We start from the raw sequence: 18,672 nt of genomic DNA, 5'->3' as shown, positions 1-18,672 counted from the left end.
AATAATAAATTACTGAGGAGATGTCTGTTACATTAAAATAAAAAGACCTGGTAATTTTAAACATTTTCACTTATTATACAAAAAACCTCATCATACTAAATTCGCAAATCAAGCAGTCAAGTAAGGATTTAAGTCCAAAATCACACACACATACAGTACACATATAAGTTTTAAATAAAAGTATGAAAGTACGACAAACATGAACATAATTTCTCCAAAATCTACTTTCATTTCACTACACAACTATTTTGGTTTTATACGTTGGCTTATGATTTTGTAAAATAAATATCTTAATGGCTATGATTAAATGGATTTTTTTTTTTTTAAATCAGGTCTTCAGAAAATGGTTTAAAAATGAGAGTAAAAATAAATTTTTTCAATTTCTGATTGGCGTGAAATAAAAGTACACTAGGAATCACTAAATAATAATATTTAATAATAATATTTTTTTTAAACACGCTATAACGCGTCAATATATAATAATCACAGCCAGAGATCACAATCTCGTTAAATAGAATTTTTTTTTTCAAAATTTGTACAAATGCTAAATCAAAATTTTTTCAAAATTTCTAAGACGTTTTTGTAGAGCAATTTATAGGCATCTTTAGCAAAAAGGAAATCCATGTGGTTGAAGGCGGGCAGGGGGACGTTGTAATTATGTACCAAATTCGGTATCTGGTCGCTGAGCCTCTGTACGTCCTGGAAAAGAAAAGAAAGGTGAGAAAGACGGCACGTTTTGTTTTGACTGAAGTGCATACCACAGGATCGGAAAGCCAATCGTTGTTCCCCCTGTAGAAAGCTACAGGGGCCGTGATCTTCGAAATGTTATAGCTAGGAGGAACAGCGGAACCGTACCGTCTTCTGTTCATGGTCTTTCCTACATCGAATTTCCTGAAATCGCCTGAAATAATGGGTATAGTTTCAATTTCGTCACTGTTTAAATGTCGGCTTACCATTGATCATGTTTTGCCCGTAGTGGACCAAACTGGAGATAGAAGTTCCCGCCGGGATGTGGCCCACGATTACAGGGAGCATAGTCTGCAATGTTACGGTCTTTCTAATTTTTTTTTTTTTAATAGTATTTGAATTTAAAAATGTTGAAGAACATACCACGTTCATTTGTTCGGAGTCGTAACCGGAAATGAGGAACATCGCGTTTGTGCAGATTAGGGAAGACATCGCCTTGTTCTCGCACATGATCCTCGACATGACCGAGATGATACCGTTGTGAGGGACGAACTCTTGAAAGCCGAAGGTTTTCATCAAGGACTGAAATTCAAATAGTCAGCGGATGCGTTAAGCCCAGAGAATTTTATACGTACAGCTAGAGGGCCGTAGACGATCCTGAAGACCAAGCTCCTCATGTGCGACATGTACGCCACCGGAGATAGAGCGACGAACAATCTGATTTTAGAATTGTATTCTGGTTTCTCGGATAAGAGGACGAACATCATAGTCGTACCCATGGAGTGACCGGTATAAAAGATTTTGGACTGGTTGGTATGGCTGATCACGTAGTCTATTTCCGCAGGGAGATCGTACACTCCCATTTCGTGCCAGCTGAAAATGTCCAAATAATAAGTACATTTTTTTTAATATACGGGCGAAGACAGACCTAAATTCCCAGTATCTGGCGCTTCTCATGTGACGATTGCGATGTCCTTTTGAATACTTTGTACCTCTAGCGTTGCCCATCCAGACGTCGTAACCCTTGTCGGCCAGGATGAAACCTAGAAGACGCAAAGTTACAGAAATGTTTTCAGTCTAAACCTGTATATATATTTACCGAGACCCTTCCCAGGGCCGGTCAGGACGAATACGGCGGAGCTGCACATGATACAGTGCTGAAGGAAGACAACGGGACGTTTGGTCTTTGCGTTGGCCTTTCGACCGTAAGGTATCCTATGCATCGTGAGGTAGTAGCCGTCTTCAGTCATTACCTTGTGGCTCTCTGCCGGATAACCGTATTTCGTAATGAGTTGAATCTGGAGCAAGACGCTGAGTATAAAACTATTGAAAAGTCTTTTAAAAAAACAAATAAAACCCTACACTTTTACAACCAATCTCTTGTAACATCTAATTTTAATTATGTTCAGGTTTTTCATCCTTGCACCGGCATTGCCACTCTCGATTAATACCACAATACCTCTTCTTTACGCTTTTGCGCTTTCAAAGGCCTCAATGCACATTGCCCTTGTTCCACATAGATCGAGGTGATGATTCAGCCTAACATATTACTTACCGACCATTGCAAAAGTGCATCGGATACATTGTTCACATTCATAAAGCATAAAAATTCCCCGAGGTAATGGAAAATTCATTGAGTCCTTTATGAATTAAAGATAAAAATAGCGCCTGAAAAATAAGAATTAAATGAAATGCTGAGGAATTCACTGGCCAAAAATCCTTGAAACTCGGTACATGTTAATCGATATTTTATGTTTAAGCTGTTAAACCCTGTTTAAAAAATAAAACGTTTTATAGTGAAATTCCCAACACGATTTGATGAAAACCAGTGAAGTCCATTAAATTAAGGATTATTTTATTTTTAAGCAAATTCCTTTACTCGAGGGAAGCTCGAGAAAACAATGGAATGAGGCTTTGTTTAAATAGCACCGTAGATGGTTATCGTTGAGTTTAATGAAAGCAAACTACAGTAACTGATGAATAAATTTATAACTTGAGCCGATTTTGGGTGATTTTCTAAGTGAAATATTTTAACTTTTGAACAATAAATATACATTCTATTTAAGAATTTTATTAGACTTTTATATCTTCTCAGCAAAGTACACCAGTAAAATATGTCGTCAGCCTCCACATGTCGTGAATAGAAAGAGCATATTTTATTTTTAACGATCATTTTTGCATATGTCAAGGCTCGTGTCGTAAATTTGACCGCGGTGAGAACTTTTTGGGTTTTTCGTCAACCAAGGAACTTTTGAATCAGATTTACAAACTTCCGGACCCATCAAAATGGACTTAAAGCCATATGAATTTGTAATCCGACTTCCACCTCGAACTTCGACCTCGGCCTTGACTAGAATCCGCTTGGCATTTATTGCGGACGTCGATTTTCTACTATATTTTGACCGTAATATTTATTTAGTGGTAACGACAAATTTGGAATTTAAAAAAAATATATTCTCCTCTACCATGAAATCCAGTCAAAAATAATTTAACCCCCCCCCCCGGACAAAATTATAGGCCGCATATTTTTCAATAATTGTTAATATAATTAATTTAGTTTGTCTAAAATTTTAAATAACGAGCAATAATCAGCTTTGTGGTAACAAATTTTATTGAGTAAATAACAAAAAATCCAACGCAACAAAAGTTTAGGGGTAGTAGTTGTAGGATCCAAAACTTCCTTTGAATTTTTTTTTTTAATCCAAATTTCTTTCCTAAACTTAATTTTGGAGTAGGTGTAAAAAAATGTCGTAAACTTTTGTCGGATGTTGTCCCACTTTTCTAAGATGCAATCCTTGAGCTCCTCAATTGAACAGCTTACCTTGTGCATAAACAGCACGGCTAAGCATTCGCCAACATTTATCAATTGGTGAATTGGCTGGGCAGAGCAAAGCTGAAAATTTTTTTGTTTTCATGCAGGAAGATGTACTTTCGTCTTGAAAATGTGAACTATTATTTCAATATATTGGTTTTTTAGTACATTTTTGCAGAACAAAATTTCTACTTATATTTTCAATAGCACCCTATCCCAGCCCGGACACCGCCTCCACCCATTTGACGTTTGCTTAAAATATTTTTTCCTACCGAAGATCATGAAAATTATAATGAAATCCATCAGGACCATCCAAATTAAACCGATTTTCATTACTGTAAATGATTTTCAACCTGTTTCTACATGAATTTTTTGAAGATTTTTGAAACAAGCTCTCTCTCTCTCTCTCTCTCTCTCTCTCTCTCACTCACTCTCTCACTCTCTTTCTCTCTCTCTCTCTCTCTCTCTCTCTCTTTCTTTCTCTTTCTCTCTCTCTCTCACACACACACACAAACCATCTATTCATCCCTCAATCCAATCATTCATCTATCCATCTATCCATCCAATCGTCCAATCATCCATCCTTCCAATCATTCATCCATCCCTCCATCCAATGATCCACCATCGATTCAATCATCCAATCATCGAATCATCCATCCATCTCTCCATCCATCCATCCATCCAATCAGCCATCCTCCATCCATCCATCCAATCCTCCATCCATCCAGCCAAACAATCCTTCATCCATCCTATCATTCATCCATCCCTCCATCCAATCATCCACCATCGATTCAATCATCCACCATCGATTCAATCATCCAATCATCGAATCATCCATCCATCCCTCCTACAATCATCCATCCATCCATCCCTCCATCCAATCATCCATCCATCCATACCTCCATCCAATCATCCATCCATCCAATCATCCATCCATCTATCCAATCAACCATCCTCCATCCATCCATCCAATTCTCCATCCATCCATCCCTCCATCCAATCATCCATCCATCCATTCATCTATCCAATCATCCATCCATCCATCCAATCAGCCATCCATCCTATCATCCATCCATCCATACCTCCATCCAATCATCCATCCATCCAATCATCCATCCATCTATCCAATCATCCATCCATCCAGCCAAACAATCTTCCATCCATCCATCCATTCAACCATCCTCCATCCATCCATCCAATTCTCCATCCATCCATCCCTCCATCCAATCATCCATCCATCCATTCATCTATCCAATCATCCATCCATCCATCCAATCAGCCATCCATCCTATCATCCATCCATCCCTCCATCCAATCATCCACCATCCATTCAATCATCTAATTATCGAATCTTCCATCCCTCCATCCAATCATCCATCCATCCATTCATCTATCCAATCATCCATCCATCCATCCAATCAGCCATCCATCCTATCATCCATCCATCCCTCCATCCAATCATCCACCATCCATTCAATCATCTAATTATCGAATCTTCCATCCATCCATCGAATCAGCCATCCTCCATCCATCCATCCAATCCTCCATCCATCCATCCAATCCTCTATCCATCCTATCATTCATCCATCCCTCCATCCAATCATCCACCATCGATTCAATCATCCAATCATCGAATCATCCATCCATCCCTCCAATCCTCCATTCATCCCTCCATCCATCCGTCTCTCTCTCTCTCTCTCTCTCTCTCCCCCTCCCCTCACTCTCTCTCTCAGGCTCTTTCCTCCTTCCTCCCTCCAAGTTTTGAAACTATGAAATTTTTATCTAGGAACGCGTTAATAAACGCCTTCTCTCCTATAACACTTTCTCAGGTGGTATAAGTAAAAAAGTCAAATAATATTGGGTAATTAACTACCAACTGGGTAAAACACAACATAATTAACATAACACAAGCGAGAGATTTCAATAAATAGTGAGAGTGGTCTATACTTGTGCCACGTGCAAAATTTCTTTCTGCTTAATCCGTAAACAAACATTTTGATACATTTTAAATTGCATAAAAATAATAACTAACAAAATTGGGGGAGGCCTATAATTATGTCGGGGTAGTTTATCCATATAACTTCTGTTTTACGGGAAATGCTCTACATTTAATTAGCGCTGTTTACATAATTATTATAAAGAACTAACAAACTATTAAAGTTTAAACCTTAGTTAAACAAAAGTTTTATTACACAGTACCATACCATCACACAACCTTACGAGAAAGCTTACATTATGATCAATAAATCTATGATGTATTTATTATTTTTAATTATAACTCCTAGCCGTTTTTCAGGCTACTACATTACTATTATTCATGTGTGTGATGGAAAAATTTAATTTCGTTGACGTCAAATCAGACGACGATCAAATCAGACGAATATGCCCGAATTCAGCCAATTTCGAAAATACAAGCGAATTTAACATAACAAATAATGTACGTCTACGTACAAAATTTCAAATATTTGCGAATTAAAAATAAATTAATAGCTGGTTGTTTTGGAGGAAGAAAAAAATAGGCCATGATCTACTCCAGTTCAATTTCCTGTTTGTATTCTCAAGGCAGACCCAATGCACTGTCGTGAACTTGACCAAGTTATACAAACATGCGGCCTGACTGACTTTATAAGGACAAGGCAAGACTGTAAATTAAATTTTGTCTGGCTAGTTTTATTTATTTAATATCCAAAAGTCCAAGTTCCACGTTGTTATATATGTTATACCTTATCAAAATTCCAACAACGAACAAATGTATATTGTTCTTTTCGTATTTTTGTAGCATCCAAATCAGCCATGCCATTAAACTTTGTTTTTAATGAAAGAGTATGGATATCCAATAATAAATAGACAGTGGTTCCTTAGAATACTTATAAATCCAACCATGCATCTTTAATCATTGAAGCTTTTGATGTTGTTCAAAATAAAATGCGGTCTAAAATTAGCCGATGTATTTTAAGGTATGGAAATTTCCTGACCGTACAAACAAACCCCCATAATTTTCACCTTCTAGTTTACCTTCTGAAAAAAGCCTATCCTTGATAATTCGGAAACCAGTTAGTTGCACGTTGTGTGAATCATCTTTTTAATCAGGGATTCCCTTTATCGCGAATCCTCGCTTTCCCCACCGTTAGATTGAATCGGTAGACAGTTAAGGCAAAAAAGCGAGACAAAGAACCTTGGTCTTTTGCAATCTTAAACGGATTAAAAGTTAAAGAAGTTCTTTTGTTCGGTTAACATACTCGATACGGCAAAATAAAGTGGCAGCAGTTATTACAATTATTTTATTTTAATTAATTCCATCATTAGAATATATATATTATGCAGGGTGGGCGACCAAGACCCGAGGGGTTGAATGCCTGGGTAGACTCATACCCCATCCCTAAAACTCCCATCCGGGACTTGGTCGGTTCACGTGCCCTGCATAAACCTCTTGGACTTGTTCACAAACCCCAAGATTTTGGACCATTTTATCTCGGGGAGTGATTTGGTGATGTCCTCTCCTTCAGAGATTTCAAATCTAGAGCTAGCATACCTAACACACTCTGCGAGGTAGTGCCTTGCCGTTTCTACTTTTATTTCGCAGAAGCGGCAAAAGGGATCGGGTAGGATACCCATTACGAAGAAGTGATTAGAATAATAAATAGTAAATGACTTTGAAAGGACCATGTTTGATCCTATTCGGTATGTTTAGTCCCAATGGTTTTGTCTGTCACCTCTGGCTGGTTTTATGGAACTAGGTTCACTGGTTTTGGCAATATTGTTCGGTGTGTTTTGTTTGTCCTGTCTAGTGGTTTTATCTGCCTTGAGTCGATGCTTTTGTTCTGCCCAGCCTCAGTGGTTTTGCCTGCCTTGTCATTGGTTTTGTTTGTCCTTTGCTGGTGATTTTTGTCTTTCTTTTTATGGTGGCTTTTGCCTCCCTAGTTATAGTGCTTCTTCTCTGCCCTGTTTCCGTGGTTTTGGTCTTCCTTGACATGATAGTTTTTTATGCCCTATCTCAGTGATTTGTCTGCCCTGTCATTGGTTTTGTTTGTCCTTGCCGGTGGCTTTTGTCTTCCTAGTTAATGTGCTTTTTCTCTGCCCTGTTTCAGCGGTTTTGTCTTCCTTGTCATTATAGTTTTGTATGTCCTGTCTCAGTGGTTTTTCTGCTCTGTCATTGGTTTTGTTTGTCCTGTGCCGGCGGCTTTTTTCTTCCTAGTTATGGAGCTTTTCCTCTGCCCTGTCTCTGAGGTTTTGGTCTTCCTTGTCATGATAGTTTTTTAATGTCCTATCTCAGTGATTTGTCTGCCTTGTCATTGATTTTATTTGTCCTGTGCCGGTGATTTTTGTTTTCCTTATTATGGTGGCTGTTGTCTCCGTACTTATGGAGCTTTTTCTCTGCGTTGTTTCAGTGGTTTTGGTCTTCCTTGTCATGATAGTTTTGTTTGTCCTATCTCAGTGATTTGTCTGCCCTGTCATTGGTTTTGTCTGCCCTGTGCCGGTGGCTTTTGTCTTCTTAGTTATGGTGCTTTTTCTCTGCCCTGTCTCTGTGGTTTTGGTCTTCCTTGTCATGATAGTTTTGTATGTCCTGTCTCAGTGGTTTGTCTGCCTTGTCATTGGTTTTATTTGTCCTGTGCCGGTGATTTTTATCTTCCTTATTATGGTGGCTGTTGTCTCCGAAGTTATGGAGTTTTTCTCTGTATTGTTTCTATGGTTTTGGTCTTCCTTATCATGATAGTTTTGATTGCCCTGTCATTGGTTTTGTTTGACCTGTGCCGGTGGCTTTTGTCTTTCTAGTTATGGTGCTTTTTCTCTGCCCTGTCTCAGTGGTTTTTGCCTGCCTTGTATCGATGTTTTACCTTGCCCTGTCTCGTTGTCAGTAGATTTTGTCTGCTTTTAGCCCCTTTTATTTGTCCTATCTCAGTAGTTTTGCCTGCTTGACTTGCTGGATTTGTGAACCTAGTCTTAGTTGTTTGTCTGGGTGGTTTTTCTTCGAGTGTCTGGGTTTTATGTCTACGTTATATCGGTGGTTTATTTCTTTTTGTCTCAGTAGTTTTCGCACCCTTATCTCGCGGATTTTTTTACCCTAGATTGTCTTTTTGTCTGCCTTATCTCGCGTGTTTTGTTATAGTCCCCGTTACTTTGGCTGTCCGTTCTGGGTGGTTTTGTCTGACATATTGCTAGGTTTGCCAATCCAGTCTCAGTGGTTTTATGGCAATCATGTCTCGGTGGTTTTGTTTACCCTCCCTGGGTGTTTTTTTTTTTGCACTGTGTTAGTTGTTTTCGTGTACCTTGTTTTGGTGGTTTGTTCCTTTTTGGTCTCGGTGTTTTTGACTGCAATATCTGGTAGAATTTTCTCTCCCTTTTTCGTCGGCTTTGTCTGACTTAAATATCTCGCTGGTTTTGTGGGTAGTCTTTTGCCAACAGTCTCGGTGGATTTGTCCGCCATCTTGTTAATTTTGTGAACCTAGATTTCCTTTGCCTGTTTCAGTGGTTTTTCTCTGCCCTGAGTGATTTTGTCAACCTTGGCTCCTTGGTTTATTATTTTTGTACCGGTGGTTTTGTTTGGCTTATCTCGCTGTTTTTGTGAAACAAGACTCGGTCGTTTTGTCGGCCTTGCTCCCGCTGTTTTATCTGGGTCGTCTCATTTTTATCCTTTCTAGACTTGCTGTTTTTTGTGATTTTATGATTTTTGTAATCAATGATTTCGCCACCTTACGAGGTTCGACTGCACCTCCTATGTTTCACCTTGCAATCAGATCAGATAAAGTATATTGCATTATCAACCCTCTAATTAACATATATGATAACAATGCTTACAAATTAATAACTGTAAAATGAACAGATACTATCATATATCTAACGTGTTTTCCTTCTCTTCAGACAATGCGGTTCTTTGTAATTGCTTTTAGTAGCAAGGAACAGTCTCATAAAATAAGGATAATGATGAACCAACTTCCGGAATTTTGAACTGAAGCAAGAGTCAAGCCATTATCATCGTCTAGAATAATGCAAAATGACCAACATGAACAAAAATGTAATAAATTTGTGACTTTTAATTAAACCTTCTTTCTTCTTTTTCTATCCATAAAGTCTGTAATATTTAGCAGAGAATAAACGCGACCAATTTGTCAGGAATTTATTAGACAATCCTTGATGTGGTATGGGCTACAAGGTGGACTTAATTCTCAGGACGAGGCCCGAACTAATAGAGTCTACCTTTCGAACAATGGCATTGGTACATAAAATGGAAACAATGGATGTTATCGCTTTCGACTACGGATGATACACGTTGTCATTTGGCACAACAATCCCGACTGATTAATGATTCCTGGCTCATAAGAATTTGGCAACTGGCATGTGAAATCGTCCAATAGAAATTGTGCAGTTTTTATTATGTTCGACGTCTAAGAAAAGGGCCAATTTTGCTAGATTGTGACCACAACGGATGTTTATCGTCAGTTTTCCACCATAATAAACGAATCAAACCGCAACTTTTTTTTTATTCACCGGAGAGATATTAAAAACCGAAGGTCTCTTACTAAGAATTTTAGATTATTTGCGGTAGTGTGATTAGTTCTTAAATACTTCCGCCTTTGGATGTTTAAACAAGACTTACTCAATCCGGACCCTTTTCTTTTTCTAATCATAAACTATCCAGTTATGAACGTGAAACGTCTTGGGTGAACATGAACTTAGAAAAAGAGCCTGATTAAACCAACAGAATTGCACCTAAGCATGGGATAAATTTTGAGATTTCTTCTATTGGTCTGATTTCTGAAATACATTGACAGGCAAAAATTCCACCCACTTGTAATAAAAATAAAACATGTTTTGTATATATTTTTAGATATTAATCAAAGTTTCACGTTTTTTAACGTTTAATAATTGATAATTATTCAGAAATCGTGAGATGCGGTCTGATGAGGTGTAGGTTTCAGAAAAACATTTTCTTTATTGTGCCACGTTTCGATCTTTATTGAGATCATCTTCAGGGCTCAAAATGTTTTTCTGAAACCTACATCACACCCGACCGCATCTCACGATTTCTGAATAATTATCGATTAACGGTCACTAATCACCACACATTTAATAATTGAGTCTTTGTCTGAAAAAGTAAACAAAAAAAAAGTAAATTGTTAAGGAAAATGAAAAATAAAATATAATAATAATAAAAAAGGCGGACGGATAAAATTTGTTTTGGATATCGTGAGATGCGGTCGGGTGTGATGTAGGTTTCAGAAAAACATTTTCTTTATCGTGCCAACGTTTCACGTGGGCACTCTCAACACGACACGCAAGGATGGCACAATTACACAGAACACAAACACTTTGAGCCCTGAAGATGATCTCAGTAAAAGATCGAAACGTTGGCAAGATAAAGAAAATGTTTTTCTGAAACCTACATCACACCCGACCGCATCTCACGATATCTGAATAACTATCGATTAACGGTCACTAATCTCTACACATTTGTTTTGGATTTTCAATTAACATTTCAATATCGTGTATTTCCTCCTCTTGCTTTAATCACATCTCGAAGACGCCTCGACATACTTTCTACCATCAATAATCCTGGAAATATCTCTTGCAGGAGGTTAACCAATTCTTCACGAAGAGTCCTTCCAAGAACGTTGAGTTATCAGGAAGTGATGGACGTGTTCTAAGTCGTCTTTTGAGGTTATCACATACATGTTGCATGGGGTTCAAGTAAGGCAGAAAGGGCTGGCCAGGCTTTTTTTTAATTTACCATCCACCTCCCCGCCGTACCTAAGGGAGACCCCATACCGGCGGACCACGGCCACTAAACTAATTCAAATGGTATGCAAGTTTAGGGGATCTTATTGTGCTTAACGTCTTCCTTCGACCTTCCCCTGAAAGAAAGATCCAAGGAAGAAGGGAAATATTTATCTTATTATTAATTTATCTAATCTAATAGGTCTCCCCCTTACTGGTTAATCCTTTTGAATACACTTTCTAATAAATACAATATTTTAATAAATAAATAACAATTATGGGTACAAGGAGTAACCAGCCCGGAATTAAAAGTTCATGGAAACGCTAAGATCAAACAAGTAACTTATCATAGGTAGAAAAATAAGAAAAAAGAAAGAAAGAAAAAACTAGTCAGGTACTTTATTCACTATAGCTCGGCTAACAGGCTTGAGGTCCTCAAACGTCCTCTTTTCTTTAACCAGTTCGTTGAGGGTCGGTGGCCAAGTGTGGCGGAAGAGGAGCTTTAGTGGTTCCCTCACACTCTCAAGGAGGGGGCAGTTGAATAGTCTGTGTTGGACACTGTCATCAACTCCGCAGTCGGGACACAGTGGACTGTTAGCTCTACGGAATCGGTGCAAGTAAGCGTTGAAATTTCCGTGACCTGTCATTATTTGTGTGATCCAGAAATCTGGTTGAAACCACTTTGCTCTTGCTCGGTCCTCAATACTGGGTAGAAACTCGTGGGTTAACCTTCCCTTGGTGCTTCTGCCCCATATTTTCTGCCACAAGTTGTCTATCCAAACTGTAAGGATCTCCCGGATCTGCTTTCTAAGTGCAGTTCGTAGCCTTTCCCTATCTGACGCATCCAAATTTACCACTGTTGGCTCCTTTCCATCTCTTAGCTGCCGGATTGCAATTCTACTGTGGAGGATAATGTCTATTGGTGCAGCGGAAGCAAGGACTTGGAGGGCGTGAGTAGGGGCTGGCCAAGCTTAATTTGTCCCTTAGATAACAATTTAGTTGATTGTCTTGCTTTGCGATCGCCAATTTGGTTCTTTGGGGACTGGATTGCAATAAAAAAATTTCATATCGCTTAATCGTCGCGGCACTTTGGAAAGTAACTGATATATGAGTAAAAAAAGTACAAATTAACTCACCACACAGATTAAAAAGAAAAAGCACCGAATATCACAAAACCGACTAGAACTATCAAAAAGACCCCGAATAAATCTTTCAAACACACCGACATTAAAACCTACACAGTCCCCGCACACAAAAATAACCCAAACTGAGGATGGCGAAATGCCGAACGTTCTGAACCAACAAAAATCAGCGAGAATAGGCAGACGATGATAAGAAAAGCCCGAAGTACATATTTAAAACCCCAAAGATCTCAAGAAAGAATATTATAATGTACTTGACGCTTCATCGTGGGTAGGGCAGACCAGGATTGTAGCTATCAAATTTTAAAAGAACTGTCTCTTCTGGGTCCGGCCCCTTTCGCTCTGTCCTCTTCGGATCAGATTGACCTCTTCAGTGCAAATTACCCTCAATTTGTGTCCGAAGAGCATGACTCAATCACGTAAATAGTATTTATCAAAAATGGACTCCAGGGGAATAGTTACATTATTTTTTTATTTACATCTTGTGAAATCGAATAATACCAAGGTAATCTAACATAAAAGAAAAAGGAATAATCTTATTTTCAAGGTCTTAAAGCCAAGTCGGAATGGAGTTAATTATAATTTATAACAATTGAAAGCCAATGTTTGTATTTTTTACTCATCTACCAGTTAATTTTCAACGTGCCGCGACGCTTAAGCGCTATGAAATTTTTTTATTGCAATAGAGAACAAAATTACACGATAAGTGGCGATGGCAAAGCAAGACAATCAACTAAATTGTTATCTAAGGGATAAATTAAGCCCAATTTGGGACCGAAGTGCATGCCAGAGTCACGTGAATAGCATTTTTCCAGGGAGAAGGCAATTGTTTTATACAATTTGCAGTAAATGCATAGTTCTTAGTCTATGATTTAAATGAAGATACTGGTTGGCAGTTGTTATTGGATTTCGTTTTCCAGAAAGTCTAGGTTGGGGTACACAGTTGTAAGACATCAAACTTGAGCTTAGAAAGCCCACACAAATTGAGTGCATGTCAAGGGCTAAAACTATTTTTAAAAAACAGCCAATCCTTGAACTGTGATGAAATCCATTATCCTTATTCGACTACTGTCTAGATTTTGTAGAATAAGTTCTGTTTGGCCTGTAAACAAGACGGATTGGAGGGAACAACCTCGATTATCGCGATATGCTAAGTACCCACGCAATGACGTTAGACCGAAGGAAATGCGGCGCCCATTTTTCGGACCTTGCTCCACTAAATAAAAAGAAGATATTTTTAAAAAATACGACATCCACGCCGATTAACGTGTTGGAATTATAATTTGTTGACGGTCACAAGGAAATGAGCATCCTTGAATCCTCCGGTTTCCGGTTTACACGGCTAAGTCTGGAAAGGTTTTCTGCTTTTTGGAAGTAGGAAGCGTCCTCTGGCTTAGAAGGTCTCGGCATTTATAACAATTATATCAGTTTAGTTCATTAGTGATAAACAAGTTTATGATGATGATGTGTTTTGGAAAAATTATTCAACCTAACATGAATGCTGCTTTCAAAATTAGGATATTTCAATCATTTCAACTGAAAATAAAAACTCTTAAAAAGTCAAACGTTAACTATTTAAAACTACAAAACCCAATAAAATTACTAACAAATTCTTTCTTCCTGCCAAACAGGAATGCTCTGACTGCAAACCATAGTTACGCTACACCTAATAAAATTTAAACAAAAATAAAAGCATACAAGTAGATTTTATATCTTTTATATATACAGAAAGTACTAATAAACTTCGTTATAAACAAAATTAAAACTAGATTTGTTGAACAAACCAGGTTTCAGTGTTATCGAAGAAAACATTTTTCAATACAGAATTTGAAGGAGTGAGGGATGGATGGATATAAAGAAAAAAGAGAGAGAGAGGGAGAGAGAGATAGACAGAGAAGAAGATAGAGAGAGTAAGAGAGAGAGAGATAAAAAGATAAAGAGCCAGAGGGAATGTGAGAGAGGGAGGGTGAAGGAAAGAGTGAGGGAGAGAGAGCGCGAGAAAGAATGAGAGAGATGGAAGGAGCCAGAGAGAGAGAGAGTGTGAGATAGGGAGGGGAAACAGCCAAAGAGAGAGAGGGAAAGAGAGAGAGTGAGAGAGAGGGAGAAAGAGATAAAAAGAGCCAGAAGGAGTGTGAGAGTGAGAGAGAGTGGGGTAAGATAAAAACAGCTAGAGGGAGTGTGAGAAATGGAGGGAGGGTAGCGGAAGAGCCTGGGAGAGTGAGGGAAAGATAGAGATAAAAAGAGCCAGAGGGAGTGTGAGAGAGGGAGGGAGTGTGGGGAAAGGACCTGAGAGAGAGACAGAGAGGAAGATAGAGAGAGTGAGAGAGAGAGAGAGAGATAAAAAGAGCCGGAGGGAGGGAGTGTGGGGAAAGGACCTGAGAGAGAGAGACAGNTGAAGATGATCTCAATAAAGATCGAAACGTTGGCACGATAAAGAAAATGTTTTTCTGAAACCTACATCACACCAGACCGCATCTCACGATTTCTGAATAATCACGTTTATAATATGTATGACTCGTCCTACCACACAGACAATGAAATATATTTTGCTTGCTAAGCAAATGCTTTTTACGTATTGGCAAATATTGTTTGAGCAATAATGAACATGTGTTATTGCTAATGTGTTATTATTATTAATAATTAAGCTTAATCGACTTTGGAAGATTCCGTGTGAGAACGGGACTTTAACCACCGTTAACAACTTATTTTTCAACAGTAAATTCGTAGAGATGAGTGAAAGTTTCCAAGTGTAATCAAGCAGTACTGAAATAGATCGTTATTATTATTATTTTGTTTCTAAGAGAAACATTTATATAGAAATCGTTGAGAGAAAAGATATGCATGATGATTGTAATCAATTAATACGTTTTTCCGGTTTGTTTTTTCTCTTCCGCCTAACGTTTGGAGTTACATAAGGTACATGACATAAGAGAACGTTCCCAAGAAAGTTTGGGCTTTTTTAACACTTAATAAGACTGGTGCTGGTATATCGCAGATATTAGATTAGATGAATAAAACAATGATCAGTATATTACCTATAGAATATAAATTTAAATTCGTGTCAGTAATGCTGCAAATTTTTGGCTTTAATTTTTTTTATTTATTGCTATCTGTATCATATACATTGAGTAAAATGTATAGTTGCATAGAAATCTGACAGGCCTGTCCGACAAAGAGGCAGAGGGGAGAGAAATCAGGCAGGGCTGGAACTAGAGGGATAAGATTCGTAACAAGGTCCTTCCTTGTTTTAAACTACGTGGAGGGTTGTAAGTATGGGGCCTTGAGGAAGAGTTTGGGCTGGTGGGTTGGAGTCGAGGAATGGTTTGGAGTGGTAAATGAGGAAGCGTGTTCGGTTCAGATTCTTCAATGGGATTTTAAGGTCTTTATGGTTCATTTGATTGGTGGCGTAGAAGATACGGCGGAGGGCTTTAGATTGAAAGGATTGAATTCATTGGATGTTCGGTGGTTTGGACATAGTTTGTTAGTTTGTTATTGCTTCGTGTTGATTTTGGCCCTAGTAGGTGTCTGAGTAATCCATATCTTTTGTTAAGTTCTTGTAGCTTTAAATTTGTATGTGCGGACGTGAGTCTGCTATCTAAATAAAGCCCACAGAGACGAACTTGGTATTACCTTGTTTGTGTACACTGGTGCAAAGTTACTTGGCTGTTTTGCTCGTTTAACCTGATCCGCCACCGAGTGCACCAGTCGGTAATGAGGTTGAGATGTTTGATTGCTTTTGTGGCAAGGATTGGATTGGAGAGTGTTGATAAGACTGTGGTGTCGTCCGCGTTTGGATGTGAAGGTATGTCAGCAGGGTAGATGGTATAGAGCGGGTCTTCCCAAACTGTGGTCTAAGCCCTAACTGGGGTGACGTCGAGAACTAGTAAAAGTTACAAAAATAAACAGAGAATGAATAAAATTTAAAAACTAATGAGTTCTGACATCCAATGTTTTGATTTTGCGTCAGCAGTCATTGGGTTCTCCGCAGACATGCTTTACCTATGAAACAAATACCAGCCTCTTTATAAAAAAAATTGGATGAGTCTGTTCAAATTATTAATTATATCAAGTCCCACCCATTGAAATCAAAACTTTTCACAATGCGTGTCGAGTTAGGAAGGATTTATCATACCTAGGTTCATACAGAAGTTAGGTGGCTATCTTGTCCGAAAGCACTTTAACGATTACAGGAATTACGTTCTGAAGTCTTATTCTATTGATGGCAATATGTATTGTAGTATTTATCAGATATTTTCTTTAAAATGAATGAGATGAGTTTTTCTTTGCAAGAGAAGAGTATCACAACTTGCGATGCTAATGACAAAGTTCACGCCTTCAAAAGAAAATCCAATTTTGGGTTGAACCTGTTGAAAAGGAAGAGGTGGAGTGTTTTCCAGTGTTAAATGAATTTTTTTTAAAAGAAAAACTAGAGCTTTCGAACGACAAGTTGATCGATGAAATATGTGGACATCTTCGAAGTTTGAAGTTGCCCTTTGAGCACTAGCGCCCAACAGCTCGAGATACAATCCTGCAAGACCATGAATGGGTGGTCAAACCGTTTTCAATGTCGACAAAGTCAAGCGAATACGAATTCGATAGACGTTACTTCAGACTAAACCTTGAAATCTACTTTTGAGTCCGATACCCCCATTTACTCCGACTGGAAAACAAAAACTTACCGATCGTTGAAAAAGCAAAACGTGTTCTTCGATTTGCCACAACTATTCCGGATTTTGTATTTGTACAGCCAACAAAACTAAATACCGAAGCTGTCTAGATGGTGAACTAGATATCCAGCTCCAGCTATCAAAAATTTAACTCAACATATCCAAATCGTGTAGGCTAAAAACAACCTCACTCTTCCCATTAATTCATTAATCATTAATGTATAAATTGTTATATTTGAATTTGGCTCGAATTTTATCTACCTAGAGATTCCGTTCTGACCAATTGGATTTTTGTGCTCCGGATTTTGTAAATAAAGTTAAGTATATCAATCTAATGTTTCATTTCATAGAGACATCCCTCACCATCACCTAATTAGGGATGGACTAATTTATAAAAGTTTTGTTTACTACATATACTATAAGTATCTAATTTTAAATACTTGAATGCGAGGAGTCCGCCGATTTTGTTCTGTGAAAGGTGTCCACAAAAAAAGGGAAGCCCTGGTGTAGAGGAGAGGACCTATGATAACCTTGTGGAACGCCCGCTGGATTGGTATGATGGTGAAAAACCGAATATCACTTTTAAACCATCGAGAAAGAAGGATTTCAGGATGAGGTAGTAGTTGTGAGGGAGGATTTTAAGTTGTAAAGGAGAGAGGATACTCACTCCGTCGATTGCTTCAATAATTACGTTCAAAGATTTTTGGATAAAATAAAAAGGAAGCTTATTGTGCCATAAGGGGAACTTGTTTGGTTTTGATATTGGTATTAAAGGTAGTTTCTACAGGATGGGTTGTGCGAAATGTTGCATTTTAAATAATACTAATGCGCACTGTTGCTTTTTTTTGGATAGATTAATCGTACTGTTCAGATAAAATTAAATTTAGGTTGTTCATTTCATAAGAACATTCCCTAACTGCCGGTATTTTTAAAGTTTAATTCTATCCTCTGATTAAATTAAGCATCAACGACAATCATTTTGTTTTATGTACAAGGCCTTTTGGAATTAATATTTTCCGGAAGAATTACAAATTGTGTTTTTTTTTGTTCTTTATTTCCTAATTTGTTGTGTAGCCTTGGTGCCTACTGCCGAGTAAGACCAAATAATGAACGGTGGGACTACATAGTTAGAGCCTTCTTTGCACCAATTAACGTGTGCAAACTCCCTCCTAATTGAGATTCTTGCCTACCTGGAGTATATTAGTACGATTTTTGATATTTAAAAAAAATCGACGAGTCGGATAAACAAACTAATTTCCTACCCGTTTTGTTCTGGTCTGAATTACATCTAAAAATAATGTGGAATTAGCTTGGTATGACGCACATCCACCGGTCGGCCAACAACATAATTACAATACCAGTCAAGTTGGTACAAATAAGTTGACGTAAAATCGAAATTCCTTGGCCAAAGGATGGTCATGGAGAACGGGTCTGTTTATTCATAAACTATTGGGTTGTCCGGAAAATAATGCAGGATTTTGGTATTAAACAAAAAAAAAGAAACTAGTTACTTTAAAGCAATGTTCTTTAATCAAAATAATTTCCCATACTCTCAATACATTTCTCCCAACGTGTTGGTAACTTATTAATTCCGTCTGAGTAGAATTCAGAATTTTTAGAATTGATAAAGTCAATAAATGCATTTTCCAGT

At 38.0% G+C, this 18,672-nt stretch overlaps 1 protein-coding gene across 1 annotated transcript in view; it reads right to left on the bottom strand.

Moving 5' to 3' along the window:
• Window positions 1-10: 10 nt before the first annotated feature.
• The window catches only part of LOC106667679 (lipase 3-like), a 21,025-nt gene continuing 2,363 nt past the window's right edge, over window positions 11-18,672 (bottom strand). Inside the window, exons 2-8 of the mRNA XM_014395765.2 lie at window positions 1,787-1,985; window positions 1,616-1,730; window positions 1,323-1,560; window positions 1,111-1,269; window positions 954-1,038; window positions 759-901; window positions 11-699 (exon numbers count right to left, since the gene is read on the bottom strand). Coding sequence (XP_014251251.1) covers window positions 550-699; window positions 759-901; window positions 954-1,038; window positions 1,111-1,269; window positions 1,323-1,560; window positions 1,616-1,730; window positions 1,787-1,985 — 1,089 coding nt within the window. The 3' untranslated portion in view covers window positions 11-549. The remainder of the gene's footprint in view (window positions 700-758; window positions 902-953; window positions 1,039-1,110; window positions 1,270-1,322; window positions 1,561-1,615; window positions 1,731-1,786; window positions 1,986-18,672) is intronic.

The sequence above is a fragment of the Cimex lectularius genome, unplaced genomic scaffold, assembly GCF_000648675.2.
Source record: "Cimex lectularius strain Harlan isolate CLEC.00 unplaced genomic scaffold, Clec_2.1 scaffold200, whole genome shotgun sequence".
In the NCBI taxonomy this organism is placed as follows: Eukaryota; Metazoa; Arthropoda; class Insecta; order Hemiptera; family Cimicidae; genus Cimex; species Cimex lectularius.
This window is presented reverse-complemented; position numbering and strand designations above follow the sequence as displayed.